Below are 12,821 nucleotides of genomic sequence, written 5' to 3' on the forward strand. Positions count from 1 at the left end.
TTCCACCCCCACACCAGCGGGGGCAGAGGCGGTCCCGGCGCCGCCCGGTTTGCGACCCTGTTCCGTCTCCGTCAGACCCGACCAAGTCAGCGTGAGCGGGGGGAGGCCGTGGACACGGCAGCCCCACGCCCCGGCTTGCTTTCTCGAGAGTAGGCTCGTGCTTGTGGTGGGCGTCGGTAAAGCACCAAATAACCCCGCGGATTCCCACCGCCTGGCGCGCTCCCGCAAAACCCCCGAGCCGCTCGCGCCAGGCCGGCCGCGTTCTCTCCCCCTCCCGCTGCCGGGCCGAGGAAGGTGCGCTCCGGCCGGCCTGGGGCCCGACCCGGAAGCCGCCGCGCGGGCTGCGCTCGCCTCTCGCCGGGGAAACTCCGGGCCACCCGAGTCCTTGGGCCCGTCGCGGCCTCCTTCCCCGGGCCCCACGGGCCCATGGGTCTCCATGACGACGGCAGGGGCCCGGCCGGGGGGCGGGCAGCCCGGGTGGGGCCGCGGCGCTCCGGGGGCCTCCGCGGCGGCCTGGCCGTGTTCGCCGCCGTGGCCGCCGTGTTCACCCTCACGCTGCCCCCCTCGGTGCCGGGGGGAGACTCGGGTAAAGTATCTCAGGGCCGCCCTCCTGCCCCTCTCCCTCGTCGGTCGGCTCGCGCCCTTCATCGCCCCCCTCCCCGTCCCCCCCTGGCCCAGTGCAGCGTTTTGCGTCCCAGAACCGGCTTGTGATTCCATTCCTGTAACCGGGTTCTGTAGTTCTCAGGCTTTGAAGAAGGGGCTTGTTGGTTTTCACCCGGTGGGACTTAGCGACTTCTCCACTTGCCGGGGTTCCATTTTTCGGGACCCGAGTTTTCGTTGTCCACTCCTTTTCAGCCCCCCCCCCCATACTACTTACTGAGTCTTTACCGTGTTCCAGATAAAAGGAATAACAGTGGTGGTGACCAAGTATCGTGGAGAATATTCCAGTGCAGGTCGAGACCGTACACCAACTACTGCATAAACAGTGATAAGTTGAGTAGTGATGAGTGGAGGGAGTCGGAGGGAGACGGGATGGAGAGTGGGGCTCCACCAGAAAGGCTAGCCAGGAAAGGCCTCTGAGCAGCATATTGTAGTTGAAACCTGGGTGTTGAAAAGGAACCGGCCATGCAGGAAATTTGAGGGCGAACACTTGAAAAAGTGGAAGCTAGGTGTGGCTTAAAACAAGCTGATTTATTAAAAAGAAAAGCAGGGACCATTTAAATGACACGAGCAATTGTTGTGTTTGTTATAGGATTGTCTTATATTTGGGATGAGGAACAAGACCCAGGTTCCGTTTTTGTTTTTGTCTTGTAGCCAAATTAAATGACCATCCAGTAATTCCTAATTTTGTCAGAATGGTGTTGTAACTTCAGGTAGTGAATCTATAGGTCGAAAACATGGAGTGTACTAGTTATCTTTTGATGCCTGACAAGATAGCCCCAAATTTAGTAGCTTAAAACAAATGTTTATGATCTCACATTTTCTGTGGATCAGGAATCCGGGGGCAGTTTAGCTGGGTGCTCTTACTCAGGACGGGGTTGTTGTCATGGTGTGGACGGGAGCTGTCGTCTTCTCGAGGGTCATCTTGGGGAGAGGAACCGCTTGTAACCTCAATCCAGTTCTTTGCCAAGTGGGTCTCTCGGGAAGCCGACACTTGTGACCAGAAAGATGGCACCTTCGTTGGACACGTCGGTCATTTTGTAAACCTAGTCTTGGAAGTGATTGATGCAGGACTGCCCTATTTTATTCCTGGAAGTTAGTCGATAAATCCAACCCACACTCAAGGGGGAGAGGATTATATAGTGAGAACCCCAGGAGTTGGGGATCACTGGGGGCCGTCTTCAGGGCTGTCTGCCACATTGAAGATACTTTTTTTTTTTTTTACAAATCATTACCTTTAATCTTTCTTTCAAGTCCTGTTGAACAAATAGGAGCAGTATCCAAGGTTTACATTAAATAATAGAAATAACTATAGTTGTGAGAGGTGGTTTTTTTTAAGGTGTGAGAGTTTTTTTTATTTTTAAAATTTAAATCCCAGTTAATTAACATAATAATGATGGCAGGAATAGAAGTTAGTGATTCATCACTTACATATGACACCCAGTGCTCATCCCAACAAGTGCCCTCCTTAATGCCCATCAGCCATTTAGTCAAACCCCCCCACCAGCAACCCTCAGTTTGTTCTCTGTGTTTGTCTCCTATGGTTTGTATCCCTCTCTTTTTTTTTCTTATCTTATTTTTGCTTCCCTTCCCCTTTGTTCACATATTTTGTTTCTTAAATTCCACATATGAGTGAAATCACATGGTATTTGTCTTTCTCTGATTTATTTCACTTAGCATAATACACTCTAGTTCCATCCACGTTGTTGCAAAGGGCAAGGTTTCATTCTTTTTCATCGCTGAGTAGTATTCCATTGTGTGTGCGCGTGTGTGTATCACATCTTCCTTATCCATTCATCAGTAGATGGACATTGGGCCCTTTCCGTGATTTGGCTAGTGTCGATAATGCTGCTATAAACTTTGGGGTGCATGTGCCCCTTTGAATTAGCATTTTTGTATCCTTTGGATAAATACCTAGTAGTACAATTGCTGGGTCGTAGGGTAGTTCTATTTTTAGTTTTTTGAGGAACCTCCATACTGTTTTCCTGAGTGGCTCTACCGGTTTGCATTCCCACCAGCAGTGCAAGTGAGAGTTTTGACAATGGAGAGCATTACTCAAAGATTGAGTAGTTCTGTACCTTAAAAAAAAAGAAAAAAAAACATTGCAGGTTACCACGGTTCTTTGAGCCTGCAGTATTGGGGGGATGAATAAAAACAAACACTTACTGAGCTCTTACTGTATGCCAGGCACTGTTCCAAGTGCTTTACATGGATTGTCATTTTAATTCAGTTACTATCCCTATGAGGTAGGCACTACCAATATCTTTCTTTGATAGCTGACAAAACTGAGGCCAACCTGTGTCCAGAATCACACAGCTAGAAAGTAGGGGCAGTCGAGGAAAGAACTCCAGTAGATGGACTTAGAACATGCTCTCTTAACTTCTGCTCTAAGTTCGTAGTTAAACCCGTCATTACATATATACTGATATTTAAAATCTGTGATTGGTATCTTTATTAATATTGTCTTTTACATTTTCCCCAGTAGAATAAAGTTATTTATTCAGATTGAGTTACCAGACTTTTTAGGTGTTCTGATTTAATTTGATGCTAAATAGTGGTTGCTTCTAATATTTTTGGGGTTCATTGTTGGAAATGATAAATAAACTTTTCCAGGTATTGCCAGTGAATTTGTATAATCATGTCTTTGACAATTTTGTTTATATGATGGAAGTACTGTCCTCCTTGAATGTTTCTGTTGATGAAATATATTTTTTATCAATAAATGGAACACATCTCAAAACCAATATAAAGTATGTATTTTTCTTCCTGATAAGTCTTAACTTATACTCCATAAATCTATCACATTGTGTGGCCTTGCCAAAATTATTTTTTGTACTACTTGATACACATAGTTGATTTATGGGCAGGAAATACTCATCCTTTGGAGGAGAGTGTGGGAATCTAGCCATCACTTCTCTTGTTATTCTTGGGAAAAATGAATCAGCTTATTTATGTGTTTATATATTTTAAGGATGCTGTCTTTAATAGACTTGATAGATGAAAATTAACTGTAATTAATACAAAAAGTATAATACAGAGGGAGCTAGTTTTTGTAAACATTAAGCATCTGCTAACAGTTCTGAGCTTGCCACCCGTTTGTGTCTTAGAAAAGCTGTAATTCTCAAACTTGAATGCACCTCAGAATTGCCTAGGAAACTTGGGCCCCAATGCCAGAGGGTCTTAATGTAGGTAGGTTTGGTCAAGGAATCTTCATTTTAAAAAAGCATTCTGGTGTAAGTTGTAGTAGGACTTAAATTTGAGGAAGCCCTAGGGTAAAGGTTTGGGAGAAAGCAAGTATTCAGGAGGTTCTTCCTTCACCCGCCCCTTCCCCCCCAAGTCACATTCTCTTTCCTCTTAATCATATTCAACTTTAAGAGTAACGTCTCCCTTTAGCTTTTTCCAAGGATACATTTATAGGCTTTAATAATTTAATAATAGCTATGGTTTCCATGTAGATACTAGTTTAACATTTGATAAGAGTTGGTGATAGAAGTTTGTCACATTCCTGATTTTTATGCCAACAGAACTCCAGCAAAGAATAACAGCATTATAGGACTCCTGGGTGATTCAGTTGGTTAAGTGTCCAACTCTTGACTTTGGCTTGGGTCATGATCTCCCAGTTCATGAATTGAAGCTCCACATCTGCCTCTGTGCTATCCGTGCAGAACCTGCTTGGGATTCTCTCTCCCTCTCTCTCTCTGCCCCTCCCTCACATGCATGGGCTCTCAAAATAAATGAACTTCAAGAAAAAAAAAATAACAGCATTATGACTTTTTAATGGTAAAAAGAAGTTAGAGAAAGTAGGCTATTTTTCTTCATGTTAAATGCAATTCTAAAGGTATTTTACATGGAGAATAGTGACTTTGAAAATTTGAATGTAACTGTGTTTCATCATAACTATAGAAATATCAAAAGCTGATGAAAACAGTTTGGGACTGAAGACATGCTAATCCATTCTGGAGTAAAATCATGCAATATTCTTGATGGTTGTTCTAAAGGGAATGGTTACTTTAAATTTTTTTAGGCCGTAAACAATTTCTTTAAAAAGTCTTTAAGATACAAAAAATGCCTTTGGTTTCCAAGGTGCTCTTAAATATCTCCAGAATTAAAAGATGTCCCTACGTCATTGACTTAGGTGAGCAGTGTCTGGTATCTCTTTGGGTGCCCTTATGGGGCTTCCATGATGCAACCATTCACTGGCCCTTGGATGCTACTAAGGGCATCTTAGTAGCAAGGGTGACAATATGATTCGTCTTACTGTCAACCTCTGTGTCCAGGGCTTGAATTAGTTTCCTTGTGTGACCAGAGGAGGGAGAGGTGGTGGTGTCTTGACAGACTCCTGAAGTGGCTAAGGTAATATTTTCAACTTCATAGGAACGACAGAAATGAAAACAACTAACCGGAATATCAGGCAATCTAAGTGCTGCATAGAGAGCTTAGAGCAGGTTCTATGGAGGAGGAAGAGGTGATTAATCTTGATGGGGGAGGCTGGGGAAGGATATGTATAAGGAAAGGTGTCACTGAGAAGGTGGCAATTGAATTAGGCCTTGAAGGATTTAGGAGAGAATACTGGGTGAGGAAATGAGTGATAAGAGGTGCAAAAGAGAACCATTCCAGAGGAACGGTGAGTAGTAAGATTTGACTGAGGCAAGCATAGGTTTCGTAGGATGTAAGCCTTATAAAGGGCCCTCGAAGCCATAGAGGGCTAGCCTGTTGTGCTGAGGAATCTGAACTTCATTTAGTAAAATGAGAGCAGCAACTGAGAAATTTTGGATTAGTGATCTAGTCCAACATTTTTTGGGGGGTGGTATGGTGATAAGTGATTTCAGTATGAAGATGAATTGAAGTAGAAAACTGGTCAAAGCTTTTGCTGTAGTCCAGGCCAGAGGGTGAAGATCTACATCGTAGCTGGGACAGTAGAAATTAAGACTATTCAAATTAACATCCATCGAAGGGTAGAAAATGGCCATTAATAGATTTCTTAATAGATAATAGTAACTCATAAATCATCAACATTGATTTCTTACATTGTACTGTATGTATTACAGTCCCTGTGCTCTGGATACTTAAAATATTAACAAATAGGGGGCGCCTGGGTGGCGCAGTCGGTTAAGCGTCCGACTTCGGCCAGGTCACGATCTCGCGGTCCGTGAGTTCGAGCCCCGCGTCAGGCTCTGGGCTGATGGCTCGGAGCCTGGAGCCTGTTTCCGATTCTGTGTCTCCCTCTCTCTCTGCCCCTCCCCCGTTCATGCTCTGTCTCTCTCTGTCCCAAAAAATAAGTAAAAAAAAAATGTTGAAAAAAAAAAAAATTAAAAAAAAAAATATTAACAAATAGGCATTGAATGACTGCATCGTAATTTTAGAAATAATCACTGATGGCGAAGAATTACAAAGGGCTATAAGTAATATAATGATTTAGTGGTTTGAAGAAATGTATTATGGTAGTCGGAACTTCCCAAAATAACCTGGAGCAAGAAGTATTTAGCAGTCATTTAAAGATCTCCAACGTAATTAATGTAGAGAAGGTATTCAAACGCCAGTTTAGGGCAGAATGGTACATGTAATGGAGTGTCCAAGCCTCAGATGTCTGCACATGTTATGTATCATAAAGTTGCATCTTTGTAGACATTTTAATACTAAAATCTTGAGGGACAATACAGCATATTACACTATCATTTCACAAGAGATTTTATATATTTGTAAGTGTGTACAACTTTTAGGAAGGACAATAGGCACTTTTTAGAAACGGGAATTCACCTATATTTCCACTGACCAGTTATTAAAAGCTATCAAAGATCATTTGTTCAGTAAGACCTAAGGGAGAAAATATCCTTAGACTGTTTCATGCTGTTAAATCTCTACAGATTTACAGTTTTATCCAGTCAAATTAATGCAAAACCCCAGTGCAAGCATTTGGATTTTGAAAACTTTGGAGGAGTGTCATTTTCTAATAGTAATTATTGGTTTTACATTATTTTTTCACAGGGGAACTGATCACAGCCGCACATGAGCTTGGAGTAAGTATTAGTTTTATTGTTTAATCAATGCTCTCATTAACAGTTTTAGGAATTAAGAAAGTTTAATTAAGCATGGAGTAAAGTAGATTAATTTATTTTCAAACCCCAGTTTTTAGTAACTTATAAGTACAGTACGTGACAATTTACTTTAAGTTTTAAATCCAATTAAACTAAATTATAAAGCAAAGCCTTTACTATATATACAGTAGCTGGCTTATTATCACCCCAAATTTTGTATAAGCTATGGAGAATAAAATAAATCGGGTTAACAGTTTTAATAAGTTTATTATTTAATAAACTTTATTATGGTGCATGATCCCTTTAGGCAAGACCTTAGGACTGTCAGCGTGGTGGTAATCCGATAGCAGTGTGGTCTTTCAACTTTCTAACCAATACGGTATTTCAGAACCTGCTTTTTTCTCAATAGCCTTTTAAATGACCCTAATGCACTGTGAACCCAGAGAACAGACTGCTTAAGAACTGACAATGAAATATGTCACCCTTTCTGTAGGTGACACACCATGTGGTAGACACTGCCAAATCCACGAAAGAAAATATTTATTTGTATTGGCACAAAAGGATTACAATAGAAAACCACCATTCAAACATTGAGTCATTGCCTCTTAATCTCGCTACTTGCCCGAGAAAAAGGCTCCTGTCCAATTAAAGCGAGTGTGACTCTTCAGTGGGTGAAAACCTCCTAACCTGCTGATTTTTCCATAGGTTGCCCATCCTCCTGGCTATCCTTTGTTCACTCTGGTGGCTAAACTGGCAATTAGACTATTTCCTTTCGGTTCAGTTGCCTACCGAGTCAATCTTCTGTGTGGCTTATTTGGAGCAGTAGCTGCAGCATTACTGTTTTTCACCGTTTTCAGGTAAAGTAGTTGATCAGTTAAAGTTAATCTTGGCTAATTGGAGATGTAGCTGTCTTATGGTCTAAGTGCTTACGTTAAAAAAAAAAAAAAAAAGCTTTTGTTGCTTGAATGGTTTTCCTAATCACTCATGTGATTTCACTTTAATTTCCGGTAATTTTATATGCATTTGACCCCTCAGATGATGACACAGTTGGTTGTGCTTCGTACAATGAAGTAAAGGTGTCACAAGTTCATTATCGCAGTTCTCTGGTTAGGCAGAACTAATAAGGTTTGTCATTTTATGAAGATGCAGATGGGCCAGTTTAATTCAACAATATGACGTTCATCTTTTGGTAAATGGTAAATATCAGTTAATTACTCACAGTGTTGCTGATGGGCAGCTGCCTGTCAGGGCCAGAGCTACTACCTAATTATGTTGTATTCTAAATACGCACATGTTGTCTACGTTTTGAAATGAGGCTGTTAACTAAGGAAATAAATTTGGGATAAGGATTTAGTAAGGTTTCACTTTGTTCCATTATAGCGGTAGGGAAGGGAGGCAAATTAGACCCCACTTACTTCATGGATGGAAGGCTTTCTTAGTTTGGAAGGCTACCTTGTTTTAAAAAATGGGTCATTAGTTTAGGGTGTTGGTAAACTTATTTGTCTTTGCTGTTCCTGTCTTCTTCATTCTTAACTCAGTCTAACCTATGCCTAAGGAGATTATAGTAAAAAATACAATGATACTTCCTGCAAAGGGAGAGCCAAATTAAAATGCTTCTTTCAAAAACTACTGTAGTTTTTAATATAACAATAAATTTTTGTCTGTAAATATAGTGTAATTTGAATAGACAATTTCAAATGCCATTTTTGGAGACTAATGTTTTTATTTGCATTAGTCATAATATTGCCCTTTGGCTAAATTCTTCCTAAGTTTCCTTTTTCATTATTTACAGAAAGGTAAAAGTTAACATAATTATGACTCTAAAGCTTACTTTTAAATTTATTTGTGGAAAGATTTCAGATTCAAATGTCATGACTGTTGATCATTTACTAAATTTTTATCTATATTATTTAATTCATTTTTATTTCAGTCTTACAGGTTTTCAGTGATAGCCAATTCTTTAAGTATGAAGTGTTGAAAATAACATCTCTGCTTGAATTGATTAGTATTACGAATACTTTCTTTTTCTAAATGATTAGAATAATCTTCTTTAGAATTCTTTCTCCTGAGTCTTTTATAATTAAGAATCTGTCATTATTTCTATTCAGGCAAAAAAACTGATCTTTTTAATTTTTAAATATTTAGGTTGAAATACAGAACTTACTTGTACTGTATTGAGTGTACAAATTAATAATTTTCATAAGACATTTAAGACAAAAGCACATAAAGAAAATTAATAGTTGTATTTATTTTGTTAGTTCATCTGTATTTTATTTATTTTATTTTATTTTTAATTCTTTACCTGTATTTTAGAAGGTATTTCTGTAACATGTGTATTTAAATGCTATGTGGCTATAAAAAGCTCTTATGCAAATAAAGTGATTTGGTTTCTAAAACTTTTTCATGCTGTTCACTATATTAATTGGTGATGCCATTCCCCATGAAAACCACTGTAAAAATCGTACATAGAAGTCTTTATCTTTACTGAATCCAAATAGCTTTGGACAATAATTTTCCTTTGAGTTGTCCACATTTTAAAATACCTTTTATTATTATGCTTGATTATAATGGGTTTTAGATTAGCACACTTAACCTGTGACCCTTTTCTTTCAATACAGTCTTAATGATAAATTTGTATATTTGCTGACAGATGCTTTAAATCAAAAACTCTTAATATGACTAAACTGGATATTTGAGTGGTTTTAGTAATGTTTTAGTAATACTGTACTTGGGAAAGTTGCTTTCTTTCAGAAAAGGGATCTAACGATATTATCTCTTACATACATTTTAATATGAAAATATTTCATTATTTTGAATACAAATAATTGACAAGGTACACGTCCTTTGGGAACAACCTAGTTCAAGTGGCAAATCTGTTTTGTCAAACAATAGACACCCTTCAGGAAAGAGCAAGCCATCTCTATGGTAATAGGACTAACAGTAGCCTATTGATTGAGTGGAAGAAGACATTATACAATGTCAGCTGGCTTGTTACAATTTCATTTGTTGTATGACCTGAACTTAACCTTTAAAACCTTTCTTCTGTGAATATAAACCCAACAGCAGGACACAGTTTTTGTACAGCCATTACAGTGACAGCTTTTTTCCCCAGTATCAGTGTATAGTAAATGTATTCCTTTACAGGTTGACTCCTTTTATCAGAATTTGTTGAGGGGACATTTTACTACTTTATTCATTTACAGGCCAAATCATCATTCCGTTTCGTTGTTGACTATTGAAGGGTTTTGATCTAGGAAACAGTTTTATTCTTTCTTTCCCCCATCACTTAAGAGAACATTACTGTACATGTAGGATTAGTGCTGACTGGTGTGCAGTAAATTAATTCTTTTAACAGGTTTAGATTTTCTCAGGTAATTGTTCACATAGCATTCACTATATTTAGCTCTTGGGGTGGACATAAAGACCTTCTGTACCTTTTAAACAAAGATTGCATTTTAAAAGCAAATTTCTGTTTAAATGTGTTGATGTAAAAAGCTGCGTTTTTTTCAGTAAACATGACTTAGGTTGAAAGAACAATTTATTCGTTGTTTCCAATTACGATGTAATTTTTGCTTTCCTTGCGTCTTTCTCTTGCTTTTAAAAGCCATAAGATGTCATTAACCCTGCATTTTTTGTCAATCTTTCCTAATGGTTGGCAAGAACTCATGTCTGTGTGCTTTGCCTTAATGTAGAAAGCATATGAGGAAAACAGCACGTGGAAAGCTGTATGTGTCATTGTAGTTTATTGAATTAAAAATAGTAAGATCATGGCAGTTGTTTCTGTATGTATTTATTTATGTATTGTCCCCTTCAGGGGTATTTTTAAGCATTCATTATGTTAAGAGAGTTTAATGCATTTCATTTATATGAAATAGTATTCATTTTATTAATATGTACATCTGTGTTTTTAAGACTACGAAACGCAGTCAGTGATTCGTAGGAACTGGGATTTTCTCTTTTAAGGCCATTAAAGCAAATGATTTTTAAGTTTAATGGCACAATATTTAAAGTGTCATATTCGAAATTCACAAATCCTATTAATACAAAATTTAAGAAGTTATAGCTCTTGTAAATCATGAATATGAACATGCCTTAGCATTGCTTACTACTTGAATTTCAAACTTACTTCCTAAGAAGTATCACACTCGGTCCTATGTACTTAATAAGGAAGGAGCGCTGAAATCACGGTCACTAAACGTCAACATGCTTACGTCTCATATGTTCTGGTATCACTAAGAGAAGATGGAGTATGTTGATAGCATTGTTAAAAATTCTTTACCTCAGGGAAGATTTAAATTGCCTACGATCTCAGATGAGGGTGTTATCTTGTATCGTTTATTTTGGGAGTTACAGGGCAGGAAATATATTCTCGATAGGTTTGAGAGTCAGCATATCCTTTCCAAACTCTTATGGACCAAGTGGAACTATAGAAGAATTCATTCAGCAGTGTTTGTTGAGGACTAATGTGGCTCGAAAGTAAAACTATTTTAGTTTTTATAATCAAAATTCAGTGCTTATTTTAAAGGAATTAAGACAAAGTCGCTAACCATTAAACAGGTTTTCAATTTTTTTTTCTAGGAACTACTGTTCTAGGACACTTGCATAAAGAAAACTTTCTAACACTGTTAACACTGTACAGTTAGAAATCAGGTCTCTTGATGTCAACCACGTTAGCTAGAATATATGACTACAAATAATAATTAAAGGTATATTGAAACTCTGCCTACTTGCTGCAAAGAACTTCACCAGTTTCAGTGATATTTAAATACCTTCCGGCAGGTTGTTTTGTGCCAGTATTTTATTTGTGGGGTATCTTGTTTTGTATAAGCAATATAATTCTAAACATTATGCTGCTGCCCAAAATTAATTTGCTTGAACTTTTAGAAGAGGGATACTTGATTCTGAGCCCTGTGTCTGCGACTCTTGCAGCTTCAGCTAAGACTCCATTCAATAAAGAATACAAAATTAAAATGCCATACCTTAGAGAATGTAGAATCTCCTGCTTAAGGGACATTCGGATTTTCCAGCTCAGAGAGTATTTTAGATTATTGCCATAGCGAATAATGTGAAGCTCTTCCTAATTTCAGAGGTAACTATGCATAAGTAACAAATAGGCCCCAAGTTTTTGTAGTTGAAGAAGAATGGAAAGTACTGGAGCATTAATTTCCATTCAGGAGAATATCTGTCTTGATCCCTGGTTAATTGATCATATATTTCTCTCATGCTTGTATTAAAATTGCATTGACTCAGACTGGTTAAGCATATTAAGAGCTTGGTTCATTTGCATTTTCTTATAAGTAGAGGGACATATTAGGCTCAAATAGCAGCACTTCATTTTGAAGGGGGAAAAAAGCAGGGCAAAAACTCTTTTTTAAGACTGTAGAGTCTTTTCTGACAGCTAGTCAGAGTTAGAATTAGTTCAAGGAAATGTTAATAATGCACTGGCTGGCCTAATCCCTTTGATATCACCAGGTATCCTCCTGTTCATGGGTTAATTGCTTTAAAAGCGAAGGCAATATTCTGAGCGGTGGGCCGCTTCACCTTTTCACAGCTGTTACCATTGAGTGACAACTAAATCCCATGTGTAAGATGAGGAAGAGCTCAATCTCCAATTGGGAGAAAATTTATGTAAACCACAATCCCTTCAGAATGTGCGGAAGTCATAGACTTTCTTGATTTACTCTGCTTTTCCCAGAAAGCTCTATTGTTCACTTTCCTAAGTCCCATCAACCCTTTGTAGCAGAATATCACAGCGGCAGCAGATAGCTTGAAATATATAAATGCTATCATAGCTCTGATTAATAGCAGTGCTTATGAGTCAAGTCTGATAACAGTGCAGCTCTCCACTCAATTTCAGATACTGCTAATGGAATCTGTCTTCTCCAATTGTAATATGAGAAGGCCTAATTTGCCATGGAGCTTGGAGCTGTCACCAGTAGGGGATTGTGGGGTCAGATGGGAGCTGCCAGGTTTTTGCCCTGCAGCTTGTATCTCTCACTTTGAATAGAGCAGCCCCCTGCCTGCCAGTTAGCTGATAGGCCGCTGTGGGGTTTATGCCACTATATACAATAGGAAAGGGCTACATAGGCTGACTTTATAATTGTGAAGCTAGCTCATATTTCCACA

General features: G+C 38.9%; 1 protein-coding gene across 10 annotated transcripts in view; it reads left to right on the forward strand.

Annotated features, from left to right (window-relative positions):
* The first annotated feature begins 285 nt into the window (after nucleotides 1-285).
* TMEM260 (transmembrane protein 260) overlaps nucleotides 286-12,821 on the forward strand; it is a 102,295-nt gene continuing 89,759 nt past the window's right edge. For 4 of the 10 annotated variants that reach the window (XR_009264479.1, XR_009264480.1, XM_058739139.1 and 1 more), the window contains exons 1-3: nucleotides 291-586; nucleotides 6,646-6,677; nucleotides 7,401-7,552. Coding sequence is in view for 8 of the 10 variants with exons in the window: in XM_058739139.1 (XP_058595122.1) it covers nucleotides 427-586; nucleotides 6,646-6,677; nucleotides 7,401-7,552 (344 nt within the window). In the remaining 2 variants the exon portion in view is untranslated. Of the gene's footprint in view, nucleotides 587-6,645; nucleotides 6,678-7,400; nucleotides 7,553-12,821 lie in introns of all 10 variants that reach the window. The other 6 variants (XM_058739136.1, XM_058739137.1, XM_058739142.1 and 3 more) reach the window with 4 other exon arrangements.

This window comes from Neofelis nebulosa, chromosome 7 (assembly GCF_028018385.1).
Source record: "Neofelis nebulosa isolate mNeoNeb1 chromosome 7, mNeoNeb1.pri, whole genome shotgun sequence".
NCBI classification, from domain to species: Eukaryota; Metazoa; Chordata; class Mammalia; order Carnivora; family Felidae; genus Neofelis; species Neofelis nebulosa.